Raw genomic sequence first — 14,141 nt, forward strand, 5'->3', positions numbered from 1 at the left:
CGAGCAGTTGCCATACCAGGCAGTGATGCAACCCATCAGGATGCTCTCGATGGTGCAGCAGTAAAACCTTTTGAGGATCTGAGGACCCATGCCAAATCTTTTCAGTCTCCTGAATAGGTTTTGTCATGCCCTCTTCATGACTGTCTTGGTGTGCTTGGACCGTGTTAGTTTGTTGGTGATGTGGACGCCAAGGGACTTGAAGCTCTCAACCCGCTCCACTACAGCCCCGTCGATGAGAATGGGGGCATGCTCTGTCCTCCTTTTCCTGTAGTCCACAATCATCTTCTTTGTCTTGATCACGTTGAGGGAATGGTTGTTGTCCTGGCACCACATGGTCAGGTCTCTGACCTCCTCCCTATAGGCTGTCTCATTGTTGTCGGTGATCAGGCCTACCACTGTTGTGTCATCAGCAAACTTAATGATGGTGTTGGAGTCGTGCCTGGCCGTGCAGTCATGAGTGAACAGGGAGTACAGGAGGGGGCTGAGCACGCACCCTTGAGGGGCCCCGTGTTGACGATCAACGTAGCGGATGTGTTGTTACTTACCCATACCACCTGGGGGCGGCCCTTTCAGAGGTCCAGGATCCAGTTGCAGAGGGAGGTGCTTAGTCCCAGGATCCTTAGCTCTGTGAGGAGCTTTGAGGGTAATATGGTGTTGAACGCTGAGCTGTAGTCAATGAATAGCATTCTCACATAGGTGTTCCTTTTGTCCAGCTGTGAAAGGGCAGTGTGGAGTGCAATAGAGATTGCATCATCTGTGGATCTGTTGGTGCGGTATGCAAATTGGAGTGGGTTTAGGGTTTCTGGGATAATGGTGTTGATATGAGCCATGACCAGCCTTTCAAAGCATTTCATGGCTACAGACGTGAGTGCTACGGATCGGTAGTCATTTAGGCAGGTTACCTTAGTTTTCTTGGGCACAGGGACTATGGTGGTCTGCTTGAAACATGTTGGTATTGCAGACTCAGACAGGCAAAGGTTGAAAATGTCAGTGAAGACACTTGCCAGTTGGTCAGCGCATGCTCGGAGTACACATTCTGGTAATCAATCCATCTGGCCCGGGTCCTTGTGAACATTGACCTTTCTGAATGTCTTACTCACGTCAGCTGCGGAGAGCGTTATCACACAGTCATCCGAAACAGCTGATGCTCTAATGCATGTTTCAGTGTTACTTGCCTCGAAGCGAGCATAGAAGTTATTTAGCTCGTCTGGTAGGCTCGTGTCACTGGGCAGCTCTCGGCTGTGCTTCCCTTTATAGTCTGTAATAGTTTGCAAACCCTGCCACTTAGTCCTGTATTGACGCTTTGCCTGTTTGATGGTTCGTCGGAGGGCATAGCGGGATTTCTTATAAGCTTCCGGGTTAGCGTCCCGCTCCTTGAAAGCCTCAGCTTTACCCTTTAGCTCAGTGTGAATTTTGCCTGTAATCCATGGCTTCTGGTTAGGGTATGTACGTACAGTCACTGTAGGGATGACGGATGTGGTGTACTCCTCAATGACATCGGAAGAATCCCTGAAAATATTCCAGTCTGTACTAGCAAAGCAGTCCTGTAGTTTAGCATCTGCTTCATTTGACCACGTTTTTTATAGACCGAGTCACTGGTGCTTCCTGCTTTAATTTTTGCTTGTAAGCAGGAATCAGGAGAATAGAATTATGGTCAGATTTGCCAAATGGAGGGCAAGGGAGAGCTTTGTACGTGTCTCTATGTGTGAAGTAAAGGTGGTCTAGAATTTTCTTTCCTCTGGTTGCACATTTAACATACTGATAGAAATGAGGTAAAACTGATATAAGTTTCCCTGCATTGAAGTCCCCAGCCACTAGGAGCACCTCCTCTGGATGAGCATTTTCCTGTTTGCTTATGGCGGTATACAGCTCATTGAGTGCGGTTTTAGTGCCAGCATCGGTCTGTGGTGGTATGTAGACAGCTATGTAAAATACAGATGAAAACTCTCTAGGTAGATAGTCTGGTCTACAGCTTATCATGAGGACTCTACCTCAGGCGAGCAAAACCTCGAGAGTTCCTTAGATATCGTGCACCAGCTGTTGTTCACATATATGCATAGGCCCATTCCATTCTGTCTGCATCTTTACTATACCAGCTCCGCAATGTCCATAGTGTGCAATTTGAGTACACATTTATAACTGTTCTATCAGACAGCTTCAGTAGCTTCTCTAATGTCACATTTAAATACATATTTCATATTTGATGATCAGACATGGATTAATATTAATTATTTGGTATTAAATCACCAGAAATACCAATACAAAGATTCAGCACATTGCCTCACTTTTTCTTTTCATACCAGTATGAAAACTTTTTCTGAACCTCCAGTCGTGGCCAAAAGTTTTGAGAATGACAAATATTAATTTCCACAAAGTTTGCTGCTTCAGTGTCTTTAGATATTTTTGTCAGATGTTACTATGGAATACTGAAGTGTAATTACAAGCATTTCATAAGTGTCAAAGGCTTTTATTGACAATTACATGAAGTTGATGCAAAGAGTCAATATTTGCAGTGTTGACCCTTCTTTTTCAAGACCTCTGCAATCCGCCCTGGAATGCTGTCAATTAACTTCTGGGCCACATCCTGACTGATGGCAGCCCATTCTTGCATAATCAATGCTTGGATTTTGTCAGAATTTGTGGGGTTTTGTTTGTCCACCCACCTTTTGAGGATTGACCACAAGTTCTCAATGGGATTAAGGTCTGGGGAGTTTCCTGGCCATGGACCCAAAATATCGAAGTTTTGTTCCCCGAGCCACTTAGTTATCACTTTTGCCTTATGGCAAGGTGCTCATGCTGGAAAAGGCATTGTTCGTCACCAAACTGTTCCTGGATGGTTGGGAGAAGTTGCTCTCGGAGGATGTGTTGGTACCATTCTTTATTCATGGCTGTGATCTTAGGAAAAATTGTGAGTGAGCCCACTCCCTTGGCTGAGAAGCAACCTCACACATGAATGGTCTCAGGATGCTTTACTGTTGGCATGACACAGGACTGATGGTAGTGCTCACCTTGTCTTCTCCGGACAAGCTTTTTTCCGGATGCCCCAAACAATCGGAAAGGGGATTCATCAGAGAAAATTACTTTACCCCAGTCCTCAGCAGTCCAATCCCTGGACCTTTTGCAGAATATCAGTCTGTCCCTGATGTTTTTCCTGGAGAGAAGTGTCTTCTTTGCTGCCCTTCTTGACACCAGGCCATCCTCCAAAAGTCTTCGCCTCACTGTGCGTGCAGATGCATTCACACCTGTCTGCTGCCATTCCTGAATAAGCTCTGTACTGGTGGTGCCCCGATCCCGCAGTTGAATCAACTTTTGGAGATGGTCCTGGCGCTTGCTGGACTTTCTTGGGCGCCCTGAAGCCTTCTTCACAACAATTGAACCGCTCTCCTTGAAGTTCTTGATGATCCGATAAATGGTTGATTTAGGTGCAATCTTACTGGCTGCAATATCCTTGCCTTTGAAGTCCTTTTTGTGCAAAGCAATGATGACGGCATGTGTTTCCTTGCAAGTAACCATGTTTGACAGAGGAAGAACAATGATTCCAAGCACCACCCTCCTTTTGAAGCTTCCAGTCTGTTATTCAAACTCACTCAGCATGACAGAGTGATCTCCAGCCTTGTCCTCGTCAACACTCACACCTGTGTTAACGAGAGAATCACTGACATGATGTCAGCTGGTCCTTTTGTGGCAGGGCTGAAATGCAATGGAAATGTTGTTTGGGGATTCAGTTCATTTGCATGGCAAAGAGGGACCTTGCAATTAATTGCAATTCATCTGATCACTGTTCATAACATTCTGGAGCATAAGCTAATTGCCATCATACAAACTGAGGCAGCAGACTTTGTGAAAATTAATATTTGTGTCATTCTCAAAACTTTTGGCCACGACTGTACAGCCGCCATTTGCTGAGATAACGGAATTTGATATTCACTTTCTGTTTTCTTGGCCTGTTTTTCTGTCATAAAAAATGATCAGTCTGATGTAACAAAGTGTTCCAATTATCTCAATAATCTTAGTGTGTGTCTGCTTACAAGTGCTGACTATGAAGTTTATCGCAAATAATATAAAGCTTGTTTGACAGCATGGACCATTTTCCCACAATGACAAAGCAGGAAGAATATTGATTATTTCAACCAGTTAAATTAACCTGACAATAGATGAGTATGGCCAAGGCTGCATCCTAGCGGACTACTGCCTTTGAAACAGAAACTGTCCTTAGATCTGTCTGACTGTGCAGTTCTGAGCCAGGTTATAAACTCCTTAAATGTTATCACCCTATTTTTCGTATTTTTCTCTTAAGCTTAGAGAAAGTGTCTGTCTTCAACTTTGAAAAACCCTTAAACACTCAGAAACTTTGAAATGTGCATTTGGCAAAAAGCACTCTGTAGGAGGGAAGCTTTCATAGGCAGTGAAAGACATAGAGAGGGACTTACCTGATATGTGTTCAGGCGATGTGCAGAAAGGTGCCAAGGCTTCTCTCATTCTCTCTTCTCTCCCCAGGTGTACGAGCGAGGGACCAACGTGGAGCAATTTGTTACTCGCTTCCTGTTGAAGGAATCAGCAAATCAGATCCAGTCTCTGCTAAACTCGGTGGAAAGTGCTGTGGATGCTATTGATGAGCAGCATTGTAGCCAATCAGGGTGAGTTGTCAAGGGAGGAGGGAAAGGGAAAGGGGGATACCTAGTCAGTTGTACAACTGAATGCGTTCAACTGAAAAGTGTCTTCCGCATTTAACCCAACCCCTCTGAATCAGAGAGGTGCGGGGGGCTGCCTTAATCAATATCCACGTCTTCGGCACCCGGGGAACAGTGGGTTAACTGCCTTGCTCAGGGGCAGAACGACAGATTTTTACCTTGTCAGGACGCCACTGCTGTGTCATGTCATTATGTGTGAAATTGAGACTGGCAGTTCCCCAAATCAAAAGCCACTCAGGTTCCTAGCTACACTACATTACTAAAAGTATGTGGACACCTGCTTGTTGAACATCTCATTCCAAAATCATGGGCATTAATATAGAGTTGGTCACCCGTTTGCTGCTATAACAGCCTCCACTCTTCTGGGAAGGCTTTCCAATAGATGTTGGAATATTGCTGCGGGAACTTGCTTCCATTCAGCCACAAGAGCATTTGTGAGTTCAGGCACTGATGTTGGGCGATTAGGCTTGGCTCGCAGTCGGTGTTCCAATTAATCCCAAAGGTGTTCGATGGGGTTGAGGTCAGGGCTCTGTGCAGGCCAGTCAAGTTCTCCAACACCGATTTTGAAAAAACATTTCTGTATGGTCCTCGCTTTGTGCACAGATGCATTGTCCCTGTAGCTCAGTTGGTAGAGCATGGTGTTTGCAACACCAGGGTTGTGGGTTCGATTCCCACGGGGGGCCAGCACAGAAAAAAAAAAAAAAAAATGTATGAAATTGTATGAAATGTATGCATTCACTACTGTAAGTCGCTCTGGATAAGAGCGTCTGCTAAATGACTAAAATGTAAATGTAAAATGTAAATTGTCATGCTGAAACAGGAACGGGCCTTCTCCAAACCGTTGCCACAAAGTTGAAACCACAGAATCGTCAAGAATGTCATTGTATGCTGTAGCGTTAAGATTTCCCTTCACTGGAACTAAGGGGCTTAACAGCCCCAGACCATTATTCCTCCTCCACCAAACTTGACAGTTGGCACTATGCATTTGGACAGGTAGTGTTCTTCTGGCATCCGCCAAACCCAGAGTAGTCCATCAGACTGCCAGATGGTGAAGCATGATTCATCACTACAGAGAACGTGTTTTCACTGCTCCAGAGTCTAATGGCGGTGAGATTTACACCACTCCAGCCGATGCTTGGCATTGCGCATAGTGATTTTAGGCTTGTTTACGGCTGCTCGGACATGGAAACCCATTTCATGAAGCTCCCAACGAACAGTTATTGTGCTGACGTTGCTTCCAGAGGCAGTTTGGAACTCTGTAGTGAGTGTTGCAAACGAGGACAGATGATTTTTATGCGCTACACGCTTCAGCACTCGGCGGTCCCGTTCTGTGAGCTTGTGTGGCTTACCACTTCACAGCTGAGTCGTTGTTGATCCTAAAAGTTTCCACTTCACAATAACGGCACTTACAGTTGAACGGCCAGCACTAGCAGGGCAGAAATTTGATGAACTGACTTGTTGGAAAGGTGGCATCCTATGACAGTGCCACGTTGAAAGTCACTGAGCTCTTCAGTAAAGCCATTCTACTGACAATGTTTGTTTATGGGGATTACATGACTGTGTGCTCAATTTTATACACCTGTCAGCAACGAGTGTGGCAGAAATAGCCGAATCCAGTAATTTCAAAGGGTGTCCACATACTTTTGTATATATAGTGTATGTGCCTTCTCTACTTACTGTGTTCCTCCCTCACCCTCCCTCTCTCTCTCATGCCGCTCTCTCTTTATCTCTCTCTCTCATCCCTCTCTCTCTATGTGAAGGTATCCCACTAAGGTCAGTCCACGGGTTCCAGAGAAACGGTATGAAAAACCAGTGCCTGACTACCCTCCTAACAACAGAGTCCGTACTGCCAAGGATGTTGCCCCGAGGAACATCAACACTGCTACAGGTCAGACCTCTGCATGTGTCACGCACATGCTACACTGATGTACATCTCTCATTGACGTAGGTTTGTATTGATTGCAGTCGATTATCCAGCCGCTTCTTCAATCTGCAGATTAATTTAAGTGATGTACTCTAACTTTTTTCTCCTTTAGTCTCCCCAGAGACACATCACATTTAAGCATAATGTAGCCTTGTCACCTAAACCAAATGCAATGCAAATGCTTTCTGAATGAAGTGTGACACATTTGTCGGTTGCATTTGTAATTAGCTTGAAGAGAAGCATGGGAGCATTAATCAAGTGCAATGGATATCAAAAACTCTGTTCTCTTCAGGCAGAGTGATTTATTTCCCATTTTCTATCTCAATTTCAATCAATCATCTACAGAAACATGGAGATGTGCCTGGCAGCTCTAGCTCTCCCACAGAGGAGAGAAGTAGAAGGGAGGGAGGGAGGCAGAGAGAGGGAGGCAGAGAGAGGGAGGAAGTGAGGGAGTCAGAGCGAGGGAGGGAGGCAGAGCGAGGGAGGGAGGCAGAGCGAGGGAGGCAGGCAAGCAGAGCGAGGGAGGGGGGCAGACAGAGGGAGGCAGAAAAAGGGAGGGAGGGGCTATACAATGACACAGATCGATCAAAAAGGCACATATATTCTGCACTGCAGCCCTCACTTCGGTTCGGAGGCAAGCCACTGTAGAGAAGGTTTAAGCACAAACAGCTAGTATATTTATGGCTATCAGTAGCAATAACAAAATGGTCTTCTAAAACCATTGTATATGCCAGACACCATAATTTTTTTAGTTTTCCTTCATTTGGAACCACAATGAAATGTAAGCTGTTTCATGGTGCTTCTGTCTCAAACACGATTCTTGAATCAATCCATTTAAATCAGATTGCATAACGTACAGCATTCAGAGCAGTTACAAAAGCCATAAACAAAGAGTGCCCAGTTATCATGCATGCAGTAGATAAGCATTACGTAAGTATCCAGTGGTTTGGAAGTAGACCATAAGTGCTGAAAACGGTAACTTTTCAATGGGGATAAATAATCCCTATTTCCCTGAATCCATTCCTGTATTTCAATTAGAGCACGGCTCCACTGTAAAGCTGGAGCTTCTGCCTATGGCCTCACAAATTAATTCCAGTTTTTTTGTGACGCAGATAGAGGCCAATAATTCCCTTTGAAGTTTAGCAGTGTTTTCTACCCATCTTCCTCTCTCTTCTCTTCCTCCCTGCTATAGTTTCCATCTCGATCCATGTGTAATGAAACACTCAGACAGCTTCTTAACACTGACTCACATACTGTGAATACTCATAGGCTATTCATACTCCCTTCCACTCACTTGCTGTAACAAATGATATGTTGTTAGAAGTGCCACTTTTGAAGGGTTTTGAGAGGTATTCAGTAACTTAATTGATTTAGGAATGATGCGCATAGAGAAGGAGGGCTATGAGATTGATTAGCAGTATATCATGAAGTAGCCATTTCATTGCCGGGCTACCCAGACTCCTTGCTCCGGATAAACGCTACGCCACGCCCATGGATGTTAGTTTCTTCTCCGCAATAAGTCTGGATCTGAGTACTTGCCCAACCCTTCAACAAACGCGAACACATTTGGGTCCGTCTGATTGGTCCAGAAACTGATGGGTTGGGCCAGAGCCAGAACACTAGAGGATAAAGCGGCAGTTTGAAAATGTGTCATTGGCTTTGATACTCTGATTGGTTAAAGACAATCCAATCGCGTTTTACTTTGTTTTTTACAACACCCCTCGTGCCTCTCGTCACCACAAATGACTTCAATGATGGCAGTCTCAGACTAAAGTATGTAGCAAACAACATAGAAGAGGACAATTTAGTGTGAGCCGTCAGGCTAGCCTTTTCACACATGGCCTTATGCGGCTTTCCTGATAATGTACTCTACTTGACAAGAAAAGTTACCGTTGGCCAAGTTGTAACAATTAATTATAACCCAAATTCAAAATTGCTCTCCTTTGATTAACCACTGTGCAAATATTGGTTGAATCGATGTTGTTTCCACATCATTTGAACAAAATAATTAAATGTGATGTCATTGAATCAACTTGGAAAACTGATTGGATTTGCAAAAACATAAGCAACATTTTTATAGCCCAACTTTTAACCTAAATCCTGTGATGTGATTTTTGTTGTTGTTGATTTCATGTTAAATTAACTTTAGTTGACATTGAACTGACTTTGGTGCCCAGAGGGAACAGTCTTTATAGAATTGTACTGCAGTTAAATTAACACTTAATTCTGACACCAGTTTAAAATGTCCTGTTTGGGCCATAAAAGCCAGTATTACAGCTGTCAGAGGCTGGGGAGAGGACCTTGATTGGATCCAGCTTTGTCTGGGGAGAGGACCTTGATTGGATCCAGCTTTGTCTGGGGAGAGGACCTTGATTGGATCCAGCTTTGTCTGGGGAGAGGACCTTGATTGGATCCAGCTTTGTCTGGGGAGAGGACCTTGATTGGATCCAGCTTTGTCTGGGGAGAGGACCTTGATTGGATCCAGCTTTGTCTGGGGAGAGGACCTTGATTGGATCCAGCTTTGTCTGGCCTGTCATTTGAGAACACTAGAAAGAAAATATTGATCAATATCTCCCTATGCCCCCCTCTCTCTGTTTCTCACTCTCACATTCACTTGTTCTTCTCTCGCTATCCCCCTCTCTCGTTCTCTTTCTCCCATTCGCACTTTTGTCAACTATATTTATTCTTGCTGTTTGTCCTACTGTTTCTTTTGCTATATCTCTTTTTTTTATCATGGCAGGCAATACATTCTGGTTGCAGAATCTGTCTGTGCTCTCTGTTTACTGATCAGAGAATACTTTGCCAGTGAAAATGCTAAATGTAAACATTCAGTTTTGTAACTGCAGGAGTATTTGACACCTTGGGTGAAAAGTTATTTTTAAATGAGCCATTGTTCATTGTGCAATGCTACCTGAGGCAAGGAACACTCCCCCGTGCATTTTGACAAGAGTGTGTGTCTGTTTGTGCTTGTGTGTGTGAGTGTGCAGGCACCAGCCTGAGTCATGTACATTTTCCTTGCTCACAGCTTATCTGCAACTGTGCCATATGTTAGACAGTATGCTGAGACAGCTGCACATGGAGACAGCTGTCTGTCGTTACCATGGCTAGTCAAGACTAATGACTGCTCTCCTGCATTTGACAAAGACCATGCTCAAATAGCTTGGACTGCCATTCAAGCCCAACTGACCAAATGTGCCCGCTTCAAATGTCTCTATGGTTACGGCTGGTAGGTTCCAAAACGCAGGGGGAAGTGTCATCCTCTAATTGGCTTGGCACCTCGAGAGGTGATGATTTTAAAGAGCAGGAAGCCCTTTTTCCACCACTAATTGTCTGTGTGGCATCACATAGAGGGGAGAAGAATGGAATGATTAATATTGTCTCATATTTATTTCTGCCTCAATGAAGCCTCCTATTCCAGGGCTTCTAAGTGTATTTGACTCTACTGGCCTTTACAGCACATACTACTATCCGGGGTGACTTAAAAAGGCAAAGCTAATGACAAGAGCCAGGTGCGCTAGAATACAATGTATTATTGCTTTCTAAACAGAGCTGAAAAGCAATAAAGACCCTTCACTTCTGAGGCACTGTGAATATATTTCAACTTCAAACCTTGAATAGACATGATTTTTCCTGATTAACAAATGCAGTTGCCTATTTATCAGACCTGGTTGGAACTCTTTATTTCTGTCAAATATTCATATACTGTGGAGAAAAGGATCTGTATCATGGTCTCTATCATAAAATGTGTTGAATGCTGGGAGTGTGTTGGCGTCAGGTGGTGTGTGCTCTGTTCAATCAGGGGTGGTGGAGGTGAGGAAAGAGACTCTGGAGGCACAGATCAACCGACTGGCTGAGCTGATTGGACGCCTTGAGAACAAGGTAAGAACCCCCCCACCCTACTCTACATTACTTCAGGTACAAAGGTAATCTGTCCTGGCTTTGGTAAGTGGTCACATGTAATACACTTTTCATTGATGTCATGACTGGCTTCTTCAACACAGCCTCGGTCCTCAGCTAGTTAACTCACCTCTGCCGTATCAAAATTATTTATCAATATGGGTCTCCCAACAAAGGTCATTAGCAGTAATAACACCACACAACAGATGAGATACTTGGCGCAACTTGCGCTGTAGTATGGTCAGAATACAGAGCTGGCCTATCTCTAGCACATTCCAGGGCGGCAGGTAGCCTAGGGGTTAAGAGCGTTGGGCCAGTAACCGAAAGGTTGCTGGTTCAAATCTATCGATGTGCCCTTGAGCAAGGCACTAAACCCTAAATTGCTCCTGTAACTCATGAAATTACTAAAATGTCAAATAAAATGGTGCCTCTTTAGCACATCTCCAATGACACATCTCATCTGTGCTGCACCTCCCAGTAATTATGCTGAGAGAAACCCAGGGACCTGAGATGAGATTCAGGCTGTGTTGGGGAAAGCATTACTGTAAACCCAGTTATTACTGCTCTCTCTCCCCCAGTGGGGGATGTGGCGGGAAGGGATGTGAAAGAAAAATACAAAGGAAGGAATTATTGAGCCTTGATGAACTATTGCAATATGTTTAGCTATTTCTTTCACCTATCCCTCCCTCTCACTCACTAGCTCTCTTCTCCCTCATGCCCTCCCACTACTCTTTTCCTCATGCTCTCTCTCTCTCTCTCTCTCGCTCTCTCTCATTCTTTGTTCTTTCTTTATCTATCCATCTCTCTCTGCTCTGCTCTTTGTCTCTCCCCATTGCCCATGTCTTGTAGGCAGTAAGCATGGTAGACTAATGGAGTCCCCAGTTAATTCTGTTGTCTCTGGCAGGCAGGCAAGTTCTTATTGCAGCTAAGAATAGCTGAACGGGTTTATTCCACGCTCGATGAAGCACCCCTTAGAGAACAGGGAAGGAGCTGTCAGATCCCAGTAAAGATTCCTAAATGGGAGGATTTCTGAGTCACAGTGCTAGGCGCGATCCTGAAGCAGTTAACTGTACTGTACGTCTGTGGTGGGAGCAGACAAACGTTCCCTCACAGGAAAAATGTATTAGCAGTGGGCGGGGCTGTTTGCCACAAGTGCTTATTATCCATGTTATAGGAGAGGGACTGTACAAATTCCCGGGTGTGAAAACAATTATTACAAAATGGTTTAGAACGGAGCGAGAATTTTGTTTACTGGATGCAGTTATGACTAACATGCATCGCACAAATTGAGTTGTCTGCTGCCTCACGAGATCAAAGTAGTAATCCCCTCAGCTATCTCTGTGTGCTATCTCTGTGTGCTATCTCCATATGGAAAAAGCCAATCTTATACAAGTGAATGTAATGGTTAACTCTTTTTGGGTTTGATTTCTCATACAAGCAGACATATGCTTTAAATTGCTAGTCCTAAACAATGTGCCTAATTTGCACACACTGAAGGCCCTGATTTTCATAGCCATGTCCCATCTAGTCATTGTATATTATCTGCAGGATGATTTTACCCAGAGGTGACCTCAGGCCCATCCCAGATGTGCTCTTGTTGTCTGTAGAATGCTTGCCTGCTGCTTCAAGAAGCATAATTTCCTTTTCCCGTTGTGTCATTATAAAGACCTCAATTACCGTGGCAACTGGAGCACCAGCCCGCTTTCTTCCACAAGCAGCCCTCGTATTGCTACAGTATTTGGTTCTGTATGAAAGAAAATTCCAGGATCTCAAACTCACATTGAGACACATCTGCGTTGAGTCATCATGCACCATTATGCACTCAGTAAGACATTTGTGGGAAGGATTCTGCTATACAATACAGTGTTTCACTCCACTCCCACCGGAAAGCAGAGAGTAACTTCAGAAACACCACAGAATGTGACATTTTCTCAGTTTTCAATAGTTGCGGTCCATATGCGGCCTGCTGTAGACTTCAGAATAATAGGACACAGAGTGACTGCATTGCTCATGCCATTGTTACCTGACTCAGTTGATCCAGCCCATGTTCTCCTATCACTGCTTTGGATTGGATTTAATACTGGGCGATGGGAAATATAGCTCTCCAATACAGTGGTGCCTTTTCTGGGCTTTACGTCTCTGATTAAGATCTCTGTGATTACTTGTTTGAGCTCTTGATCTCTAATGTCAACACATGCACTATTAAATGTAGTGTCTACACATGCAATTTTAAATGTTATCTTAAAGGCCCTTCCACATTATCCTGTGTGATAACTACCCTCTGCAGTGTAACATTTTCCTCTACAGATCTGTGAGTATATTAGCTAGCTAAACGATATAGCATGTCACATTATTCAAGTCAGATGTCTGTTCAAAAGGAAATCAAGCCTTTCTCTCATTACAGCGACAATCCATTATAGGGGTGGGGGTGTAGTTTGACAGTTTGAAGGGAACTCCTTTGTTAACTGTAATAAAGGGGTCATAAAGCAGCAATGAAAGTATAATTCATGACTACCTTAGTTACTGCAGTTTTTATTCACTGCCTAACCAGATGAATATAATGCTCATGGTTTATGAGCAATATAGTGATTATGTGTTTATGTATTCCAGAAGAGTATTGTTGAATTTCTTGTTATCTTTCTCAATTTTGTCATCTGACACATGTATATTATAAAAATATATATATAACAGTACCAGTCAAAAGTTTGGACACACCTACTCATTCAAGGATTTTTCTTTATTTTTACTATTTTCTACAATGTAGAATAATAGTGAAGACATCAGAACTATGAAATAACACATATGGAATCATGTCGTAACCAAAAAAGTGTTAAACAAATCAAAATATATTTTAGATTCTTCAAAGTAGCCACCCTTTGCCTTGATGACAGCTTTGCACACTCTTGGCATTCTCTCAACCAGCTTCATCTGGAATGATTTTCCAACAGTCTTCAAGGAGTTCCCACATATGCTGAGCACTTGTTGGCTGCTTTTCCTTCACTCTGCGGTCCAACTCATCCCAAACCATCTCAAATGGGTTGAGGTCGGGTGACTGTGGAGGCCAGGTCATCTGATGCAGCACTCCATCACTCTCCTTCTTGGTCAAATAGCCCTTACATAGCCTGGAGATGTGTTTGGTCATTGTCCTATTGAAAAACAAATTATAGTCCCAATAAGAGCAAACCTGATGAGATGGTGTATCGCTGCAGAATGCTGTGGTAGCCATGCTGGTTAACCCCTGTGCGGGACGGACATCCAGCGAAAAATCATATCGCCATTAGCATAACAAAATGTAATAATTAATAAAAATAATAATAATTGAAATTATATTGTTTTATAGATACACCTCTCCTGAATCGAACCACGTTGTCCGATTTCAAAAAGGCTTTACAGCAAAAGCAAAACATTAGATTATGTTAGAGGAGTATATCGTAAAAGTAGCCACATAGCCATTTTCCGACCAACCACATGCATCACAAATAACCAAAAAACAGCTAAATGCAGCACTAACCTTTGACAATCTTCATCAGATGACACACCTAGGACATCATGTTACACAATACATGCATTCTTTTGTTCGATAAAGTTCATATTTATATATAAAAACAGCATTTTACATCGGTGTGTAA

The 14,141-nt window shown here is 43.6% G+C and overlaps 1 protein-coding gene across 2 annotated transcripts in view; it reads left to right on the forward strand.

Moving 5' to 3' along the window:
* The window catches only part of necab2 (N-terminal EF-hand calcium binding protein 2), a 131,643-nt gene that overhangs the window by 89,461 nt on the left and 28,041 nt on the right, over positions 1-14,141 (forward strand). For both annotated transcript variants that reach the window (XM_014149085.3, XM_014149086.3), the window contains exons 6-8: positions 4,498-4,637; positions 6,452-6,579; positions 10,415-10,494. In XM_014149085.3, coding sequence (XP_014004560.1) covers positions 4,498-4,637; positions 6,452-6,579; positions 10,415-10,494 — 348 coding nt within the window. The remainder of the gene's footprint in view (positions 1-4,497; positions 4,638-6,451; positions 6,580-10,414; positions 10,495-14,141) is intronic.

This window comes from Salmo salar, chromosome 16, assembly GCF_965601325.2.
Source record: "Salmo salar chromosome 16, fSalSal1, whole genome shotgun sequence".
Taxonomy (NCBI): Eukaryota; Metazoa; Chordata; class Actinopteri; order Salmoniformes; family Salmonidae; genus Salmo; species Salmo salar.